The sequence below is a fragment of the Cimex lectularius genome, unplaced genomic scaffold (assembly GCF_000648675.2).
Source record: "Cimex lectularius strain Harlan isolate CLEC.00 unplaced genomic scaffold, Clec_2.1 scaffold294, whole genome shotgun sequence".
NCBI lineage: Eukaryota > Metazoa > Arthropoda > Insecta > Hemiptera > Cimicidae > Cimex > Cimex lectularius.
The window spans coordinates 295003-315752 of record NW_019392821.1 but is presented as its reverse complement, the minus strand read 5'-3'; the positions used below and the strand labels follow the sequence as shown (position 1 = coordinate 315752).

Below are 20750 nucleotides of genomic sequence, written 5' to 3'. Positions count from 1 at the left end.
AATATTCTAACAAAAAAATATTTTCTTCTGCTGCAACTAAGATCAGAATATTGAAGTAAGATTTAATGGGAGCATAAGAGCATGTGTCGCTGCGATGGTTTAATTTCAAATATAATGTATGAAAGAATTTATTTTGAACAGTTTGAAGAAGTTTTATATCAGTGTAGTAGTGTGAATTTCAGATGATTGAGGCATATTCAAGAATAGGTAGAACAGGTGAATTATATACATGGACATAGCAAGAAGGGTTTTTGATCTGATAAGTACTTTGGATGATGAAACCTTTTAAAGGAGCAATTTTTGATTTTTTGTAAATGTTTCATAAAGGCAAGATTACTATCAAAGATGACACCAAGATCTCTTATACAAGTTACTCAGATATACAAATATAATTTTGATATATTAGCAAATTAGTAGCTGAGGATAATGGTACAAGAGTGGAAAATAGGAGATTTTTTTAAAGAAAAAGTGTTAGTAAAATGTTTAAAATTATTTAAGTATAGTTTTTTGGTTTCACACCAGTCGGAAAGATTATTGAGAAAATTTTGCAAATTAATACAATCTAAGGCAGAATAAATGTTTGTATATATTTAGGTCGTCATCAAATACATGAAACTTGGTACCAGAGAGCAAGGGGAATATAATGAAGGGAGAAAGAGAAAAGGACCACACCAGATAAAACAGAAAAGGGAAGAGATCTAAAATACCTAATCTTTGGGTAGTTCAGATAAATAACTGTGCAGCCAAAGCTTCAGATTTCCAAATATTCCATTTGCTTCTGGCTTCTAAATAAGTATCAATTTTGTTGAAGGTCTTGGAAAAATCTATATATATAAAGAGGCCACCTGACAACTATCAGCTATACGGTCCAAAATTTATTTTTTATAAGCAAATTAGTAACTGTTGATCTGTCATTGTAAATGGAAATCGTCTCATTTCTACTCCCACAAGAAGCAAATTTTGCAACAGAGAACCTTTTTTTATCAGGCTGTCAAAGCATCAGCCTCGTGGAAAATCATCAAGTGATTACAGGCTTTGAGGATTTCAACTTTCACAAATAATTACCCACTTTAATTGTTAAATTAAGCAATTTAATTGTACTATTGCACCAAATCAAAATATCCATTTTTGAATTGAGCGAAAACTTATGGACAATGCTTTCTCATAAAACATTAACTTCATATACATCACAAAATTTACAAGCAGTCTGAGTTGCAGTTTTAAACTGAGATCCATGGAATAAACTCTGTGTGCAGGAGTTAATAAAGAAAAATATGAAAGGTGCACAGATTTACATACTCTCAGATAGTCAGGTAGTAATAAAGACACTAACAAATACTTTCAAATCTAAACTTTTCTGGGAATACCTAAATTGCATAATGGCTCTAGGAAATCTCAGAAAGGTGTTATGGAACATGAAGGTATAGAAGGAAATGAACAACTAGCTATAAAAGGGACCTCTCACCTATGGAACCCGAACCATAACTAGGTGCACCGGAGTGGGTACTTAAGTTGGAGCCGGAAAAAAAAACCAAAACACTTGACAAAGTGCAAATATGAGGCAAGCTAGGGGATAAGGATAGGGATTGAGATAAAAGAGTCAGCCACAAGGCCTTCTGCACCACGACATGAAAAGATCTATTGTGCTGTTTTTTATAACTTATTGGCCAGCTTCGTGTTGTTAATCAACCTCCATATCCTTGCCAGCGGCTCTTTATTGTAATGTAAGGAATGCAAAGGTGTTTAGCAGACCTAGTTTGTGCCAGAAGTGGAAACACTTGGTATTAAAGGGGACAAAAACGTTGTTTTTTTTTAAATTCGTATTTGTTTTAGAATTTTCTGTTCTTATTCTTATTTTTACACCTCACCTATTTGGTTTACAAAATATGTATAAACTTAAATACATTAAAATTTAAGGATGGTGCTTAAATTGTCATCAATGAATTTCCTCTTAGTACTTGGTATTAATGGGCACAAAAAATGATTAATTTCTTTTTTTGTGCTCAATAATTAATTTATTGATTATTGAGATAAGTTGAGCATTAGATAAGAAACATTTTCTTTTTAAACTCTTATTTTTCACCCAACCTATTTTTGGTGTATAAAATATGAATAAACTAAAATACCTTAAAATTTAAGGATGGTGCTTTAATTGTCATAGGTGAATTTCCTCTTAGTAATTGGTGTTAAAGGGTGCAAACAATTTTTTTTTACATTTTTATTTGTTTTCAATAATCAGCTTTATTGTTTTTTTTTTCTCAATAATTACTTTTTTTAGCATTACATAAGAAATGTTTTCTTTTTAAACATCTTATATTTTCGCCCAACGTATTTTTGATGAACAAAATATGAATAAACTAAAATACATTAAAATTTAAGGATAGTGCTTAAATCGTCATCAGTGAATTTCCTCTTAGTACTTGGTATTAAAGGGGACAATTTTTGTTTTTACATTTTTATTTGTTTTTGAATTTCCAGCTTTCTTTTGCTCAATAATTATATTTTAGCATTAGATAAGAACTTTTTTTCAAACGTCTTATTTTTCACCCAACCTATTTTTGGTGTATAAAATATGAATAAACTAAAATACCTTAAAATTTAAGGATGGTGCTTAAATTGTCATCAGTGAATTTCCTCTTAGCACTTGGTCTAGCCTGTATGATTGTAATTTTTTTCTTAAAATAAATTTACATTTATAATTTTTTCATCTTTTTAATTAGATGTTTTCTGTTTTGTTTTTTTAGTGATATTTTTTAAATACTTGCATATTTTTAATATGTAATAAAATGTAAATAATGTAATAAAATAATGAGATTGTGATTGTAGCTTAAAGGCATGACCGCCAGGGCTTTCGCATGCCGAAGCCACTTCGATCGTAGGTCCGATTTCATATTTAATAAAAAGACCGTTCCTTGAGCTTTCACAAGTCCAGAGAGCTTATTTAAAAGCGCATAGCAATTTGTCCCAAGCTTTTTATTCTTTAGTTAAGCCCGCCGGCTGGTTGGAGCAACGGCCAAGTCGAAGGCCGATGCGCCATTACTAAACGTCATTGGTGAGTGGGTAGCTTTTCGAGTGTACACTGTGCGTGTACTGACTACCGATACTCGGCCGAGTACCGTGTCCGCTCACTCTTTTCCGAAGGATTTTTCACTTTCTTTTTGTTTCTTCTGCGTTCTGCTCAAGCGACTCTGCAGGAAAATCAAATTGGAAAATGGCTGTTCAAGCGGCGGCTGCTCTTCTCGACGAGCTTATGGGCCGTTACAGGAACCTGGCCCCGACGGAAAAGACAAAAGAGCTCAACTGGGAAGATCCAGAGGTAAGACTTTCAAAACATTCGACACGGTACATTTTATTCAATAATTAATATTTAAAAAATCATTTTAAACAATTTACCGGTCGTGCTGTTTGTTTTCATCCGGCTCTCATTCTCAAGGCCCTCATAACCTGTAAACATAAGCGTTTGTAGCTAACTTGAATAATGTTTGATTAAGCCTAAAACGCACGTTTCACTGTTTACAATCCAAACACAAATTTTTATTTAGATTATTTACTTCTCTGAGTTGGAAACATTAACATTATAATATAGCATGACTGCTGATCTTCGAGTTGTTTTAAGAAGAGATGAACAACTTGCCATTTACCATTGAATCAAAACAATCCAAGAATCTCGTACCAAACTTTGGAAGAAAAAAGGTAACAGAATGCAAAGGAACATGACATCGCATGCCAAACGGACATTTGAAGATTTGTGTAATTCGGCACATGCAAATTCTGCAAAGAAGCAGAGGGAACACATACACACCTACTATCAAACTGTGGTGTTACAATTACTCGAGGAGGAAGGGCTTTGGGACGTATAATGTAACAGTAGAAGAGATTCAACCACTGAAACCGGGCATATCAAGTTTTTCTAACACCAGTGTGCTATAAGCACAGACTGGGGGATACAACAGATCTAGGTGTACCAAGTGTAATGCACACCCTGAATAATAACGTCTGCTTCTACTCTTGAAGCATAAACTTTCGAAATTTACAATTAAACTTAAAAAAATCTATAGTTGATAGTACCTATTATCTTGGTCAGCCTAACCTCACTGATTTTGTCAGTCATGGTGATAGGTAACTATTAAATTATTGGTTCATTATTGTGCCCACAGAAGGAAATTGCATTTTCTGAACATTCCAATACAAAACAGAACTGAGGATACAACAGCTTTTAAAGGGCATGGTATATATATTTAGCGGTCACAGTTGGCTATTATTAACCATTTTAAACAATTATCCTTTTAATCTAAGGTTTTGATTGAGATGAAAAAGCTAGTCTTGATGAATGATGAAAAAGCACTGGTCGAGGGGTTTGAATCCTGCTCTCCTGATGCTTGCTTTTTCATTAAGTCAACCAAGATGTTAGATTAAAAGTATAATTGATTGTAAAACAGCTATTGATCATACCAGGACAGGTTATGATGCTTGGGCCTTAATATTTTATGTTAATTGCTTTTTGTCCATTCTCATAACAGTACATATTCTAGAAAAACAAAAGGTACAAATATTCACTGACACGGGCGTAAAAATGAGCAGAGCTCAGCTTGAGTCATTTTACTTGAAACAAATCAGTCTTACATCCCAATATCTGAGAGTAAAGCAACATATCTATGATTGCAAAAAACCTAAGCAAAATCCTACAGCACTCGCTACCCACCACTTTGAACACCAACACAATTTCGACTTCAAAAATCCAAAAGTATTACAGACAGAACAAAACAAACACAAACGTAATTTCTTAGAAATGGTTTATATCAACAGAGATAAACACAGCATCAATTACAGAACAGATACATGTAAACTCAAGTCGCAGCTATGCCAATATCATTAATCAAATTCAATACAGATAACATACTAATATCATCACATTACATTCCACACATCAAATATTTTTCACATAGTCTAATTTCACAATTTAGCTTTCCCTTTCCTATTTATCTCTTTCTATATAATCCTGAAAGGATAATCTGGCTGAACCATTACCAACACATTTTTCTCCTTCAGTCGGCTCTTTTCACCTCAAAGAAGCCGACGCCTTATACAAAAATGTCTTTTCTATACCGATTTCCTTCCCCACCCCTTCAAAATCCAACATGTATAAACACAAAATAGCAAAATCTCATTGGCACTTTCGACACGACACGCAAAAAATGGCACAATTACACAGAAGAAAAACACTGAGTGAGTAGAAATACTTTGATTGAATATAGAATATATTTTGCATTGTATAAATTTACTTTTCCACATCCAAAATGTAATTGTTATATCTAAACAATGTTTGTAAATCCCAGGCCCTGAAGATGATCTCAATAAAGATTGAAACGTTGGCACGATAAAGAAAATGTTTTTCTGAAACCTACATCACATCAGACCGCATCTCACGATTTCTAAATAAACTTGAAACAAAGTTGCCTGGTTTAAACATGTAAGCGGTACTGATACTCTGTGTTCAGCACTTAACTACTCTTTGTGTAAAGGAAGGTAGGGTTCCAAAAATACAATAAATAGAGTGATAGTATTCATAAACTTATTTTTTCATTAATATTTCCCATTCTCTACCCCACTGTGTTTAAAGGTGGCTCCTGAAATTTGGGATTCGTCAGATGTTGAGCAAAGGTTTGCTGAATCCTGACTAGGTGGGTGCTCGGTCATTCACTGAGCAACAATACTCGGTGCTTGGCTAATTGTCGATTTCCTTGCCTGCTTCAAAGTACTCAAATATTTGTGAAGTAACCAAGCTCAAAGCAATCACATATTTGGAAATTACTGTATGCATATCAACTGTAATAATCAATCAACAATAAGTATATACTTATATTTCCTGCTGTTTATTTTTTTACGATTCCTAGCTAGATTAGATGTATTAATGAAAGAACCATATAGGGTTTCTGTTTGTTAGGAATGGATTGGCCCAACATAACAATTTTGGAGTGCCTTGATCTGTACCGTCCTGAACCAATAATTTGAAACACTACTCTTCCGAATCGCAAAAATCGGAACGAGGTTTTCAATGCGTGGAAACGGATCGAAAGTAAGTTGGGCAACAGTACTCTGTAACTGATTTATGATGAGTTTGTAGCCACTACACAAAACAGTAACCACAGGTGCAGCATTGACAGTTTCATTGTAGTCCATCACTCTCACGGTACTTGGCAAATACGTATACGCTGTTTCTGCACAAATTAGCTGGTTGTACAAACTCCTCATGTGTGTATACATAGGCAGTCTATTTGGCGAATGCCAAGAAAAGCATCTCGAGGCTTGGCAAATGTTCGGTGGTAATCGGAATTTAGCAAATACCGTATATCTGGAGCCACCTTAAAGGAGACCATGGAACAAACAGTTACTTGGTAATATAACAGTTTTTGGGGACTGTATTAACTAATTTCTTAACAACGGCAATACTACAATTTAAAAAACAGTATCATCTTGTGAAACAAGGTAGTCATAATAGAGGAAAATTGATATTTCATATCCTGATATATTGTAAGAAAGTGTTTGCTCCTTGAAAAATTCTTGTTAAATCATATAAAATCAATGCATTCGTCCTCTCCGTTCAACGCATTTTACATTTTATAATTCATACTTAAGCATTAAAATCCTGATTAAACTATGAATAGAGGGTTTTAAGGGTTTCCTTATAAGAATGGACCAAGCTCCATTAGACCACAAGAGTCCTTTAAAAAGTCAACAATTATAGTATCGTAGCCATCGCCTCAATTTTTTAAGATTGGCTGCAATATTTCATTTGGCGTTGCAGGCTTTGAAAAGATTAATGTTTCTCTGTAGCCCATGAATTGAATCGGCCATTATTACAATGACATCAGCATTTTACATTAAAACTTTTATTATGACATTAACTTTTTTGAGCTCACACTCTCAAAGAGAAGAAAATAGATAATCAAGGAAAGTGTAAATAAAATTGGGCTCGATACACAACCCTGTCTTAGCCCATACTAAACATGTTCATTAAGGCACTGATTTGTAAAGACTCTCCCGATATAAGGGGAAGAAAAAAAATGGCAAAAGGTCAAATTGGAAAATGGTAGTTTGTAGTGACGTTGCTAAAGCAATACTAAAGGCCTGTGATTCTGATTCATTTCCAAAAATACCCCCAACTCCCTACAACTAGCTTCGAAAGGTTTTCTAGAAATTCTGGAACAAAGTCTGTATGTGGGGAGAGTTTAGTTCGTTGTTCCAGAATGACAGCCATAACGACTGTGTTAACTTCTACAAACTTTTGAAACTTTCTTTTTTCGAGTGCTATCTAGATCTCATTCTAGACAGGACACATCCATTTAAACCTATAATCTTACTTTGTTTTGTAATATGTCTTAATTCAAGTATTGTAAATTAAAATGTAAACTTTCTACAAATAATTTAATTTTTTTTCAGTTTTGTAAATACTATATGGTCAAGTTCTGCCCGCATGACCTGTTCGTGAATACAAGGGCAGATTTGGGATCATGTCCAAAAGTGCACGATGACGAGGTCAAAGCTCTGTTTGAGAAAGCCAACAGCTACAAGAAACAAGCGTATGAAGATGAATTCATAAGATTCGCCCAAAGCATGTTAAACGAAGTCGAAAGGAAAATACAAAAAGGAAGACAGCGCCTTGCTTTAATGAATAAAAATGAGCATGTACGTCTTCACCATAATAAAAGTTATATTAGATTATTATTATTTTCTATTTGTTTGTATGATTTATTTTAGCCTTCAACAATATCAGTTGCTCAGACCCAGCGTAATGATGATCAAATCAAGCTTCTCACAGAGAAAATTAATTCTCTGGTCAGTCAAGCAGAAGCTGCTGGAATCGAAGGCAATGTAGAGCAGGCTCAAGGATTAATGAAACTTTGCGACCAGTTGAAAGAAGAAAGGGAATCGCTTCAAAAACAAAATGATAGCAGTGCTTGGTCTCAGGTACTTTTTCATTTTTTTCCTTTTTCCTGTACTTATCTTTTTATACATCTAGTTATAAAACAATTTTTTAAATCTGTTTAGACTGCAGAGTTGGCAGCAGCGCAAGAAAAGCAAATGGAAGTGTGTGAAGTCTGTGGGGCGTTCCTTATTGTCGGTGATGCACAATCTAGGATTGACGATCACCTGATGGGGAAACAGCATGTTGGATACGCTAGGCTGAGAGCTTCGCTCGAGGAAATTGTGGCTGCCCGAGCGAAGGACAGAGAAGAAAAAGAAAGGAGAAGAGAAGACGAACGTAAAGAAAGGTCCAAAATCAGAGACGAAATGGGTGAAAGGAGGCGGGATAAAGACCGAGTAGATAATAGAGATAGGGACAGAGAAAGGGAAAGGGAGAGAGACAGGGACCGCGATAGGGAACGTGACCGAAGAAGCAGAGATGAAGAAAGACACACATCGTATGTACAGCAAACTCATTTTTAATTTTTAGAGGTATTAATTTGTTTTTCCAACAGTCGAGAACACACCCGAGATAGGGAGAGAGAAAGGCCGAAAAGAGAGGAGCGAATAAAGTAAATATTAAAAATAAATGTGTTATTTCACTAAATTTTTTGGTGCTAAAGTTGTTTTATTTTTTCTAAGGAGGAGCCACGACAGAGGGGAAAGCAGAGAAAAAGAGAGAAGTAAAAAATCAAGGCATGAGGACCGTCACAACCGAAGAGGTATTACATCTTAATTCAATATTTCAAACTCTATTTTTTAACATTTTTTTTCTTTTTTAGAACGAAGTAGTGATTCCCACAGAAGACGCAGAGAGTAGAGCTGGTCAGTTTTAGACAGTATGAGGTAAGTGGGTTTTTTGTATACTAGCTGGAAGACCTTGTTCACAGGGAGGGTTTAATAAATGATTTCTTTAGTCTCTCACTTTTCTTTATTTTGCGATGCTCAATTTTTCTTCCAATCAGTTTAGAATATTTGTCAAGAAATAGCTGTCATTTGTAACTAGATGACATGTCAAATTTTCTATGCATTTGGCATCAGATTAAAATAAAGAAAAATTAATTTCACAAATTAAAACTGACTATTTCTTATGTGATCAAGGTTTACCAAAATGAGCTAATTTTTTAAGAACTTTCCTTTCAGATGGATCACTATAAGGTGAGTGATTTTCCCCTCATCCCCAAAAGTGATTATGAGCAACCATCTGTGATAATGAAATTGAAAACTAAGAGTAAAATTTAAATTTTTCTACTGCACACCAGTCGTTGCATGGTATTCAATTATTATTAAAGTTACCCAGGAAATCTCCGTTTTGTGGTTCAGAGAGAGAACATTTTATGTATAATTTAATTTTGTTGATGTTTTTTTCCCTGTTTTATATTTTCGGTCATGAAGTCTGACAATCCCTTTCCTTTAATTTTTAGAAAAAAGTTGCATCACAAAGATTTTAAGCGTTTAAATTTAGGCCTGAGAAGGATCAGTTTGTTTTCCTTTATTCTTCCCCTGCATATAATGAAACATCAACAAAATTTGTTTTCCTTCTTACATATGTTTGAACAAATAAATTAGACAGTTGTCTTGTTTAATTATGGGATACGGAAGATCAAAATTGGAAGTAGCTCACTTTGTTTCATCTATTTCTCATCGGATTTGGGAAATTCTGTCCTTAGTTTATTCTGTCAAAACTTTTGGGTTGGCTGTTAAGCAAAATATTAAAATTTTAAACTTTTTGTGAGTATAGGAGTTGTAAACTATGTATTTGAGACAAAGGTAAAATATAAGACAAATCAAATGTTGATAGTTTGAAATGCCTGTTAACAGCAACAATTTTAAACATTCTATATTTAACAGCTAAATATTAATGTATGTCAAAAACGTTACAGAACTATCACTTTAGGTTTCCACCTTCATTCTATTTCATTTTATTGAACGTAGTGTTCTTCAGTTTATGACAGCTGGGATCAGTATAAACTAATAAGGTATACTTTTTTTCAATTATTATGATTTTTTAACAATTTGCTGATAGATGAAGAAATAAATGAAGGGAAGAAATCATCAATATCTCTTGTTTTCTTTGTTTAGTATTTGAAAATTAGTGCTTAAGATTTTAATATTTCAACAGCAAACCCGAATGTATTTTGGTGAAGTGTGCTTTTTGTACGGAATCAAATAGTTTTTCTTCGAAAAAAAAAATGGAAAGTGTCTGGCCAAATTTTTATTTAGAACCGAGCGAGAATAAACAATAAACCGTAATAACAGAAGTATGGCAGAGTTTTTAACCTTATTAATAACCTCCAGTGTATATGATCGGCAGTTAAGTTGAGTTTTTGCCTGCCTCATTCTCAGAAAAAGGGTCGCCCCGACATTTCAGGCAGCCCCCAGTACTGCATCAAGTATGCGCACAATATCAGGTCAATTGCAGGTATTTATTGTCGCAAATAAAGATTTTTTATAACATTATTGTTGAAATTGAGTTTCCAAAGGGCTTATGGATGACACCCTTGCGATTCATAAAAATTTAATTTTTCAATTGTACACAGAAATCAAAAAAGGAAAGAAAGAGAACAAAGAAATTTCTGTCAGTGTTAAATGAAAAATGAAAAATTAAATGGAATGTTTGTAAGGGTGGCTGCCCATTAACTTGTTATTTCACAGGAATTAAAAACATTCTATCTGGTAACTCAGCAAATATCTAGTTACGTTTATTGTTTAAAATAAATTACCCGATGGTTTGTTATCCCACAAGGAAGCTAATGAAGTCGGATCTGGGTCCAGGTATTTGATTATTAACAAAACCAAACAAATTGTTTTCATTTCCTGTTCTTTCATCGACATGTATGTTCTGTTTGTTGATCGAAGTGATACATTTCCCTCCGTTGGGTTGGTGGTTTCAGATTAGCCTTTTAATGAAGACTGGAGAAATGGATCGAATTCACTGACGGTGCTGCATAGCAATTGAGGTGGGTCAAAATATATCATCCAATGTAAAAACTCGACAAATCAAGTTAACGAAGACGAGACTTCTTCAATTCTTCGAAAGCCAGCTCCAGACGAAGGTATATTTTACAACGAAATCTTCTTGTGAACATTACCATTTTTGCCAGTTTACGTTAAAAATGGTCTCTCCTGGTAATTTGCTACATAACTTATCTTAAAAAATGAAAGACAATTTATTAAATCTGAAATTAGTGTCCGATAGTTTTTCTTTATAAATTTTTTAAAAATATTAATGTCATTATCAAGTTGTGACAATACATTTTTTAAAGAGACTATAAAAATGAAGTGAAATTTTAATGTTAATTAGATCAAGTAAAAATATGTGGAATATGTATTAGTTAAATAATAATTGCTACCTGATATACAGGTGAATGTTGTGTAAATATTCTTGTTCAGTGACAAAATAGTGTTATTAGGATTTTGCTTATTATACATTATTATAGTGTGATGGTAGTGACTGAACTACCACAACCCCGTAGTAATCATTTACAACCAAATACACCAGAGGTTCCAGAGTCAACAATAAATAGGTATTTTATTTTTTATTTTAATTTCGTTCACATTTTATTTTTCTCATAAATCTCCATTTTCCCCCTGCCCAATTAGACAAAATTTTGCGGCTTATTTGCAAGATGTAAGTGTGCGTATTTTTTTATTTTATTTTTCCTCCAGACCAAAGCCAGTTTGCATTTATAGTGCACAAAACAATGCTTGTATCGAGTTATAATTTTTTTTTTTTTTTTTTTTTTTTTTAATTTAAATGTTAATGAAAATAAGTTGTAAATTTATTGTCCGCCTCTCTGTGTAAATGGGTTCTTACAATAAATCAGGTAAATTATTTGTTTGATATCTAAATGTAAATACATCATTAAAACAATTTTGTTTTGTATATGTTTTAATTAAATAAAATGCCTCCACGACCTTATTTTTTATCCTCATTAATAATATTTTAGGCTAGTCAGGATCAGCCATAATTCTTACCGACTAAACATGTCTTGATTTGCCTTAGTGATGATGAAGATGATTAGCAAGCAAGAAAACAACCCAAATGCTTAGTGTTGTGAAAATATTACAATGTACGCATATTTACACACATAAAAATAAAAAGTATATTTAAAAAAATGCTAAAAAAAAAGTATTTTTTTAAAATGCTAAAAAAAAGTATATTTAAAGAAGCATATCTAGACCAAAAAGGCTAGAAAAGGAGGAGGCATGCCAGGATGACCTGGAAAAACACTATAATACAAATAAATACTATATATACACAAATAAATCTGACGTAATCTACAAGATCAACTGTTTAAACTGTCTGGCAACTTACATCGGTCTTACATCCCAATATTTGGACAAGAGAGTAAAGCAACATATCTATGATTGCAAAAAACCCAAGCAAAATCCTACAGCACTCGCTACCCACCATCTTGAACACCAACACAATTTCGACTTCAAAAATCCAAAAATATTACAGACAAACAAATATAAACGTAATTTCTTAGAAATGGTTTATATCAACCGAGATAAACACAGCATCAATACAGAACAGATACATGTAAACTCAATCACAGCTACGCCAATATCATTAATAACATTCAATACAGATAACATACCTATATTATCACATTACATTCCACACATCAAACATTTGTACATAGTCTAATTTTTAAACAATTTAGCTTTCCTTTTCCTATTTATCCCTTTCAATATAATCCTGAAAGGATAATCTGGCCGAACCATTACCAACACATTTTTTCCCTTCGTCGGCTCTTTTCATCTCAAAGAAGCCGACACCTTGTACAAAAATGTCTTTTCTATATCGACATCCTTCCCCACTACTTCAAAATCCAACGTATATAAACACAAAATAACAAAATCTCACTGGCACTCTCGACACGACACGCAAGAATGGCACAATTACACAGAAGACAAACACTTAGAGTTAGTAGAAATACTTTGAATATATAAAATATATTTTGCATTGTATAAATTTACTTTTCTACATCCAAAATGTAATTGTTATATGTAAACAATGTTTGTAAATCCCAGGCCCTGAAGATGATCTCAATAAAGATTGAAACGTTGGCACGATAAAGAAAATGTCTCTTAAACCTACATCACACCAGACCGCATCTCACGATTTCTAAAAAAACACAGAATAGAGTATCAGTGAAAGCCCAGGAAGAACTTTATAGCCGACTGTTCTGTACTGATATTTCCTTTTTGTTTCCAAAATCCTCATGATCCCTTTTAATAATTAATACTCACCCTAGATTCACAGAGAAAAATTCCTTCTCATCTAACCATATGGCTTTACACGTGTGCCATAAGATCAATATTGACAAATGAATTAGTGGTATGGTGGACCAAGACTTAAGCAGGCTATTAGGAGCACCAAAGTCAAGCTTGTTTCAGAATCACTAGAGCCATAAGTACTATGCTAACTGCGGCCTGTTAAACCTTCCACCACTTCATATTTTAACCCAATGTGAAGCCAGAGCAGCAGCTCATAGGTTCATTAAATGGATAAACTATCTGCAAGGAAAGGGCATGTATAGGCATGCCAACCGCTACAATTACAACTTTACTAAAAAAGTACAAGGTAGTTATACCAAAAATGGAAGTGTGGACCATAGGTTCCTCTAGTCAACTACTGGTATACCAACTGCTCAAAAATGGCGTGGGAGCTGGAGCTCTCAGGATGAGTCCAAAGACAACTGATTTTAAACTTTTAATTATAACCACACTCCAGTTTCCAATCTTTTTTGCAACCTGGAATCATATTTAACACGCTACAGAGTGAGGTGGCAGCCATTACTCACATATCAGGCCAATACGAGCTGATGTTCTCCAATTCTTGGTCCTATCATGTTATACGATTTTTGCTGACTTTCTGAGACATACCAACACCATCATTACCACCTGTGCGAATGACTCGTCTTTTCTCTCTTTTAACCCTCAAACATGTCTGACAGGCCAACACAACGAGAATAGGAAAACCAAAATGATTGGTAAAAACCAAATATCAAATTATTTGGTAGCTCGCCTGGGATAATGGGTGAATGTTAGGCTAATTTAACAGCCAGAAGGCACTAAATTGCCCTATTACCTAATTTATTCAATTATGTTCATAAAAAATTAAATAAATAAAATAAAAATAACAATACAATAAAAGATGAATAAATTACTTAGTGTTCACCACCTATCGTCACGAGCGGGATTCAAACCTACAACCTTCAGCTCATTACGCCACTACTCTAGCTACTTGAGCTATCGTGACTTCTATCTACACAGACACAAACTCCCCATCTCAACTTACAAAATTTCTCATTTTCCCTCTTTTTTGCCAAATTACATATGTGTAATCTGAGTTCGATTCTCAGAAGTGGCCACGGGGAGCTGTTATTGAAATACTTCTGTTACTTATTAAATGAATTATGTTTTAGTAGCCTAATTGGCCAAATTACTTCTTTCAATTAATTTTTTTTTTTTGTGTAAGGTCTCAGTTAAGATGGAAAAGCTAGCTAGTGGATATTCGTATGCCGCTTGTGACGCTAGCTTTTTCTCTTTATTTTAATTTGTAGTATTTTTCCTTTAATAAAACAATTCAGCCATCAATTCAAATTAATTTTCGTTTCCTTTATACCTAGATTTTCTTTTTTCAACTTTCAACTCTTTTCTAGTCTTTTAATGATTAGATTTTATAAATTGATGCCAGCCAAATGACTTTCATTGGACTAGACAATGTAATGTAAATTTTAAAAATTACCTCAATTTTAGTAAGAAATTATTTTTTTCTTGCTTTAGTGTTACCAGTGACCTCCCACTACGAGTCTCCCTTCTCCACTGTGACTTAAAATATTTATTGTGGAATTGACCCTTCTTTAGTTCTAATTTCCATACCTCGAAAAGTGCACTATCCTTAAGATAGTTGAGCACTTTATAGGGTTTCTCTTCATTTATTTTTTATGCATCAATATTGCCTTTTGAAGCTTTACCATTTCCAGGCCAACTCATTGTAGTCTCGTCATGACAGAGACAGTGTGAATCATTTTAAAAAGATAGTTCCTACTCACAGTTGTTTTGTGCTTTTAGCTCGTCATCAGGTTGAAGGAGTTCTACAACCACGTCTTTTGACATGAATTGCAAAAGTGAACCCGCCAATGCGACGTTCCAATGACAGTATGAGCGAGTATGTGCCTGTCTCAGCTTTCCCATTTTTTGAGGTGGTAATAAATGTGCCCCTCTAGTATGAAGGCCCAATTTTTATTTGGAAGGATTTGTCAAAACTTTCTTTTGCTATTACTTTGTCAGACGTTTTTGTAACCATCTCATTTATTATGCTCTCTAGGATTTCATGATGGCTTTCTTTTAAGTCTTGACAGTTTATATTGCTTATGCCATTCTTTGGATGTGCACAGTGGCAATCCCAGTGCCATTAATTTGTTGAAAGGTATTTTGCAAATTGAAAACAGTGAATTAAAAAAAAAAGACAAGAATATCTATTATATTTCCACTTTCTCACACTTTTATTATACACAGAAAGAGACAAAATGTACAAAACAAAATTCTGGCTTGGATAAGTGGAGAATATACTAAAAACAGAAGCGATTCATTAACTGTACAGTATTAAGAATATCACAGATTTGCTAAGAATATAATACACATACAATTTGATTATACACCATCAAAAATGGAATCACCTTTTAAAAAAACATTTTCGGCTATATTAAATTTCAACAATTTTATACAGACATTCATTTCTCATTAGTTACACAATATTCATTTTTTAGATTTAAAACTGGTTATCCCACTTTTGATCAAATATAACAAGACTAGATACTAGTTACCACAGACACGCCCAGACGAACTCGGGTGTTTAGAAACATTTGAGAAGTGGTAACTAATTACATAGAAATATAGTATTATACTATACACTTTAGATATATTGCTTCAAAATACAATGCTACATTGATAATGTTTTTGTTGTTTTTTTATTCTTGCAAATATTTATGGTCCAATCTGAAAATGTTTTTATCAAAATGTATCTGTAGTTTATAAATATTTAGCCATTTCGAAGCTGTGGCCCCACTTTTTAATACTTTCATTCTCGACCCATATTCCGTTCTTAGAACTAAACAGAAAGGCAAAAAGAAAATCAACATTCTTACTTTACATTAGCTAATGTTTTCAAGGCATTTTCATGTGCTTTGTATCATTTTATACAATAAAACTGACAAAATAACTTAATAAGCACTTGCCTCGAAAACATTTAGAGAAAGACATGATGAGACTATACAGTTGTACTGTACTATAAAGGTCTAAATCATCTAACCACTCTAACAGTCTTAGTGTAGAATAAGGCTAGCTAGGGAACACACTGTTGATAGTCTACTTAAATAGAGAGGTCCTTTATGATTGTAGTTCGTAGGCCGAATTTTCTAAAAAGTTTTATCGTTGCATTTTAAATAAGCAACATAATAATCTTTATAAAATTGCATTATTTATATTCCGTGCAAATATACCCTGCTTCTTAATTTATTTGTTTCCCTTACAATATTTATGTAGACTATGAAATTGACATTTTGACTTTTTCTTTTAAACAACAGTGTCGAAGTCAGAAAAATAGAAGCTATACAGATTGTTGTCTAAATTGTTTTTGTAAGCATTTGTTTTTTCTTCAAACGATTCTTCATAAATTTGTAATGGTTCCATTAACAAATTCTTTCATCTAAATGATTCCACAAAATTTAGGGGAGGGTTAATGCTAATTAATTATATTATTTAATGTTATTATTCTATGGTTTTTTCATTTTCTAGCTAATTTCTTCTACACACTATGCTATTTCCCACATTCTTCAAGTAAAAAATGAAATTTTATAAAATATAACTTTTTGATATTTTTTGTAATCATTTTTTCATACAGACCTCTTTTTTTTTTCTTTTTTTAAAACTCCTTACTATTTTTATAACTACTATCGATAATGAATCTTATGACAACAACATTTCAAAACGTGCAACAATAGAAAATACATATCGTGTTTTCAATAAAAAATCAATTCATTACTTTTTATTTCAAAATACAAACTAATTAAAAAATGCTTAGGAACTTATTTTATTTTAAATTAAATTTTTCAAATTATTTAACATTTTTTGTTTTCAATTTTTCAAAATAATTACTGAGACCAGCTCAATATTATATAATTGTATAATACACAATATTAATAATCATTTGTAATTGTACATAACAATTTTGACTTTAATTTTCTATTTAATCTTTTGATTATGCTGAGTCATACACTGCAGTTTCCTGTAATAAATCATGAAGTATTTTTTACAAATAAGTTTAACAAAACATTTTATAATCAACTAGACTAATTGTTTTAATCTGTAATGGACAATTTTTTTAAATTAATTATTTACTGACAAATTTATTCTCAAAGTTTTTTCAAAAAGCTTTATTTGGAACCAAATTGAATGACTGCTTCTAAATTCAACATTTGAATTTGAATTTGAAAATCTTAGTAGATGAATAAAACACATATCTAGAAGATACCAATATATATATTAACATTACTTAAGTAGTAAAACTTTTTTTATGTGAGAGAATTAATGACTGATAATTGACAAAAGATTAGATCCAATAAATAATCTCACCTATGGAAAATAAATTAAATAATCTCTTTGATATGATATTCGATAATTTTATGACAAATACAATGACACTCTAAAAGTTCATTCTAATTCCATTCTATATTTTCCGTCTTCTAACATCAAGGTTGGCCAATTATTATCTAATTTGCCTTTTTGAAATTGACTGTCACTTTTTTTATTTTTTATTTATTTATTTTTTATATAGGCATTTATACTTTGTAAAGCCCTAGAAATAAAAAAACAAAAACGATTCTCTTCAAAACAATTCTAAATGGATCAAGATGGTAAACTATTTTAATGAGTACATGATTCACTACGATACTCGTTGGTTATGAACGATGACTTGATCGATGGACTTTTCTGGCGTTTCCCGTTCATATGGGTTCCCTGAAGAAGGCTGCGATTCTTGGCTGTGTTTTTCATCACCGATGCCGGAGTCCATTCTGGTATCACAAAGGCGGATCCTGACTCTCTGGCCGCCCGGACTGACCTGAAAAACGTAAATATTGAAGCTGGTGAAAAATCAGTTTTATCGAGAGCGAACTACCTGAAGTTTTTCCTGTCTCGAATCAGAACCAATTACATTTTCACTCGGTGATTCGGCATCGGAATAAGGAGGCGGTATGAGTATGACTCCAGGAGAAAGGGACTCTGGTGATTCCCTTATAAATTCCGTTGTCGCTGGCTCTGTCAAAATCTCAGGTGGGCAAGACTCGGGAAGGCTCATCAATCTCCCTGAATGCGTAGGCACAGACAGAGTGATAGGGTTTTCATCATCTGCGATCGATTGCTGTTTTGTCACTCGTATCTATAATGTTGCAGGACTGTTAATCAAAATGGAAAAAAAAATGTTTAACAATGTCTATTTACTCTTTCTCTATCATGGTGTGTCGTATATATGGATGTGTAACCGACTGTCGGGTAAGCTGGAGGTATCAACATCGGTCCTTGGAGTGTTTGTCTTCGTCTTGAATTTTTGGCTATTGCATTGTCTCTTACATCCCTCCAAGAATTAGACGATGCTCTACGTTGTCTAGAATCTAAATCAACAGAGACTCAACCCATTAAATAATTAATTGCTGTAGCTAATATAGAATCTAATTTACTAATTTTTGAAAGCATATATTTTTTCTATAGAACACAAACTTTAAAATTAGCTACTCTTCTAATTCTCGGGTGCTGCAAAATATTGAATATTAAATATTAAATATTTATTTGTATCATCTTCAAGTAGTGTGTACCTAAAAATAATTATCTGTTAATTATTTAAAGGGCGTTCCATTCAGATAATGGGACAGTTGAATAATACAATTTTCAGAAAGTGTACATTAATCTGATTTGTCTGGTATCAAATTTCTTATAAGGGTTATTGTTTTTCAGAATACAATTCTATCATGAAACTTGACAAACTTTCTAACAATAAAAGAAAATGTATTTTTGAACCTATTTCCTCAATCCTCTTATATGGAGAGACTTTATTATTATTAAAATTTAAAATTTAGCTTCTACATTGCTCAGAAGAAAACACATCTAATTTCCCAAAAATCAACTTTATAGTTTTCATGCTGCTTGCAGTAAATAAGGACAATAAAAAGCGAAAAAGTAGCAAATAAACATAATTAAGTTGAATACTGATTTGTGCATGGATAAAAAGCTTATTTTATTGTGTCACGTTTAAACAACGGTAAAAGAAAAAACGTAATTTTTACATAATTTTTCCTAAAGGCATATTGGTCATAAGAACTTAGATGCTAAAGTAATGAAAACAAGCGTTGAACAAAAATAATTGATTAAAATTTTGAAACATTTATACTTTATTGTATAGATCGTAAATAATTGTAATACTCTTAAAGTTATCCAAAAACAATAATGAAAGGATAAACTGAAAACATTATTATTATTTTATTCTTTACGTTTAGTTAAAACTAATTTTTTCATTAACACAAAACAAAAATTAATCTAGTCATCCTCAACTGATGAGGACATAACTCACAGCTGGATGCTAAACCGTCATGACACTTCTGTCGTGCCTTACTGTTGCCAACGCAAATGAAGGGGCTAAATGATAAAATCATTACTAAGACTAACGCTTATACAATTTTTTATTTCTTTAATAACTTTTAGAGGAGGTTTGTTAATATTTCTTTGTAAAAAAATGACCCTGATAATTTAAATTTACTTTAATTCTCACAGTTCATATATAATGAATGATATCGCCTTTTTTCATCGGTAAAACCCTCTTTAAAAGCGTAGGGTTCAAAGCGTTCTGAAATGTCTTCAAAAGCCTCAAGGAAAAGCTGGAAGTGGAATGGAAGAAGGAAATGGGTTCACTTTGTCACTTTTGTATATGACTTTGCAACCATCATAAAGGCCAATACAAAGAAAGAGCTTGAGGAAAATTAAAAGTAGTTGTGACGATGAAAAATTTCACCTGATGATGCCAATCATTGATGCTAAAAGGCAAATCAAGTACAAGCCTCATGATTAAGATTGAAGGGAAAAATTCAAGATAAGCAAAATGGTAAAGTGCCTAAGCATAGTGTTGGGAGAAAGGTTAAGCCCCACAAACCAGTCAAGTTCAGAGAAATGACAAACGAAGAAAATCTTAAAAGAGGTTACACTGGCAAAAATCCTTACAACATTGAATAGGCGAGCAGCTATTAAAACATGTAAAAAATCATATCAAAATTTTTCAATGAATTAATTAAGATTTTAAGTTGAGATAAAAAAGTCAGTGTCACGAGCGGGATTCGAACCCACGAGCTTCGGCTAGATACGCCGCTGCTCTACCACTTGAGCTATCGTGACCTCGATCCACTCGGACATCAACTTCCTATCTCAACCCCACCTTATGAGTTTTCCCTCCTTTTTGGTTGAAAAATGGCAAAAAGGAGGGAAAATTCAAAAAGGTGGGGTTGAGATGGGAAGTTAGTGTCCGAGTGGATCGAGGTCATGATAGCTCAAGTGGTAGAGCAGCGGCATATCTAGCCGAAGATCGTGGGTTCGAATCCCGCTCGTGCCATTGACTTTTTTATCTCAACTAAAAACCTTAATTAATTGTAATATAAATTTAAAAATAAATTAGATAATTAAATTTCTTATTGCACTAATACCATTATCTTTGCACGACAAAGTCATTA

General features: G+C 32.9%; 3 protein-coding genes across 14 annotated transcripts in view; 1 reads left to right on the top strand and 2 right to left on the bottom strand.

Moving 5' to 3' along the window:
• Positions 1-14239, bottom strand: part of LOC106670931 — a 52831-nt gene extending 38592 nt beyond the window's left edge. Inside the window, exons 1-2 of one of the 3 annotated variants that reach the window (XM_024228420.1) lie at positions 14145-14239; positions 3394-3444 (exon numbers count right to left, since the gene is read on the bottom strand). The gene's annotated coding sequence lies outside the window, so the exon portion shown is untranslated. Of the gene's footprint in view, positions 1-2590; positions 2629-3393; positions 4673-14144 lie in introns of those variants that run through there. The other 2 variants (XM_024228419.1, XM_014401612.2) reach the window with 2 other exon arrangements.
• On the top strand, positions 2933-11851 carry LOC106670956 (luc7-like protein 3). 2 transcript variants are annotated; one of them, XM_014401662.2, is made up of 8 exons: positions 2933-3316; positions 7441-7686; positions 7759-7968; positions 8050-8423; positions 8481-8537; positions 8608-8687; positions 8748-8811; positions 10860-11839. In XM_014401662.2, the coding sequence occupies exons 1-7, from the start codon at positions 3212-3214 to the stop codon at positions 8783-8785; spliced, it is 1110 nt and encodes a 369-aa protein (XP_014257148.1). In that variant the 5' UTR covers positions 2933-3211; the 3' UTR covers positions 8786-8811; positions 10860-11839. The 2 variants fall into 2 exon arrangements, with proteins under 2 accessions (XP_014257148.1, XP_014257147.1); XM_014401661.2 differs by having other exon boundaries at positions 8748-11851.
• Positions 14240-17196: 2957 nt separating the features above from the next.
• The window catches only part of LOC106670970 (voltage-dependent T-type calcium channel subunit alpha-1H), a 112388-nt gene continuing 108834 nt past the window's right edge, over positions 17197-20750 (bottom strand). For 8 of the 9 annotated variants that reach the window (XM_024228413.1, XM_024228414.1, XM_024228409.1 and 5 more), the window contains 3 exons: positions 18481-18650; positions 18158-18418; positions 17197-18100 (listed from right to left, as the gene is read on the bottom strand). In XM_024228413.1, the coding sequence (XP_024084181.1) occupies positions 17924-18100; positions 18158-18418; positions 18481-18650 (608 nt within the window). In that variant the 3' untranslated portion in view covers positions 17197-17923. The remainder of the gene's footprint in view (positions 18101-18157; positions 18419-18480; positions 18651-20750) is intronic. The other variant, XM_024228410.1, reaches the window with a different exon arrangement.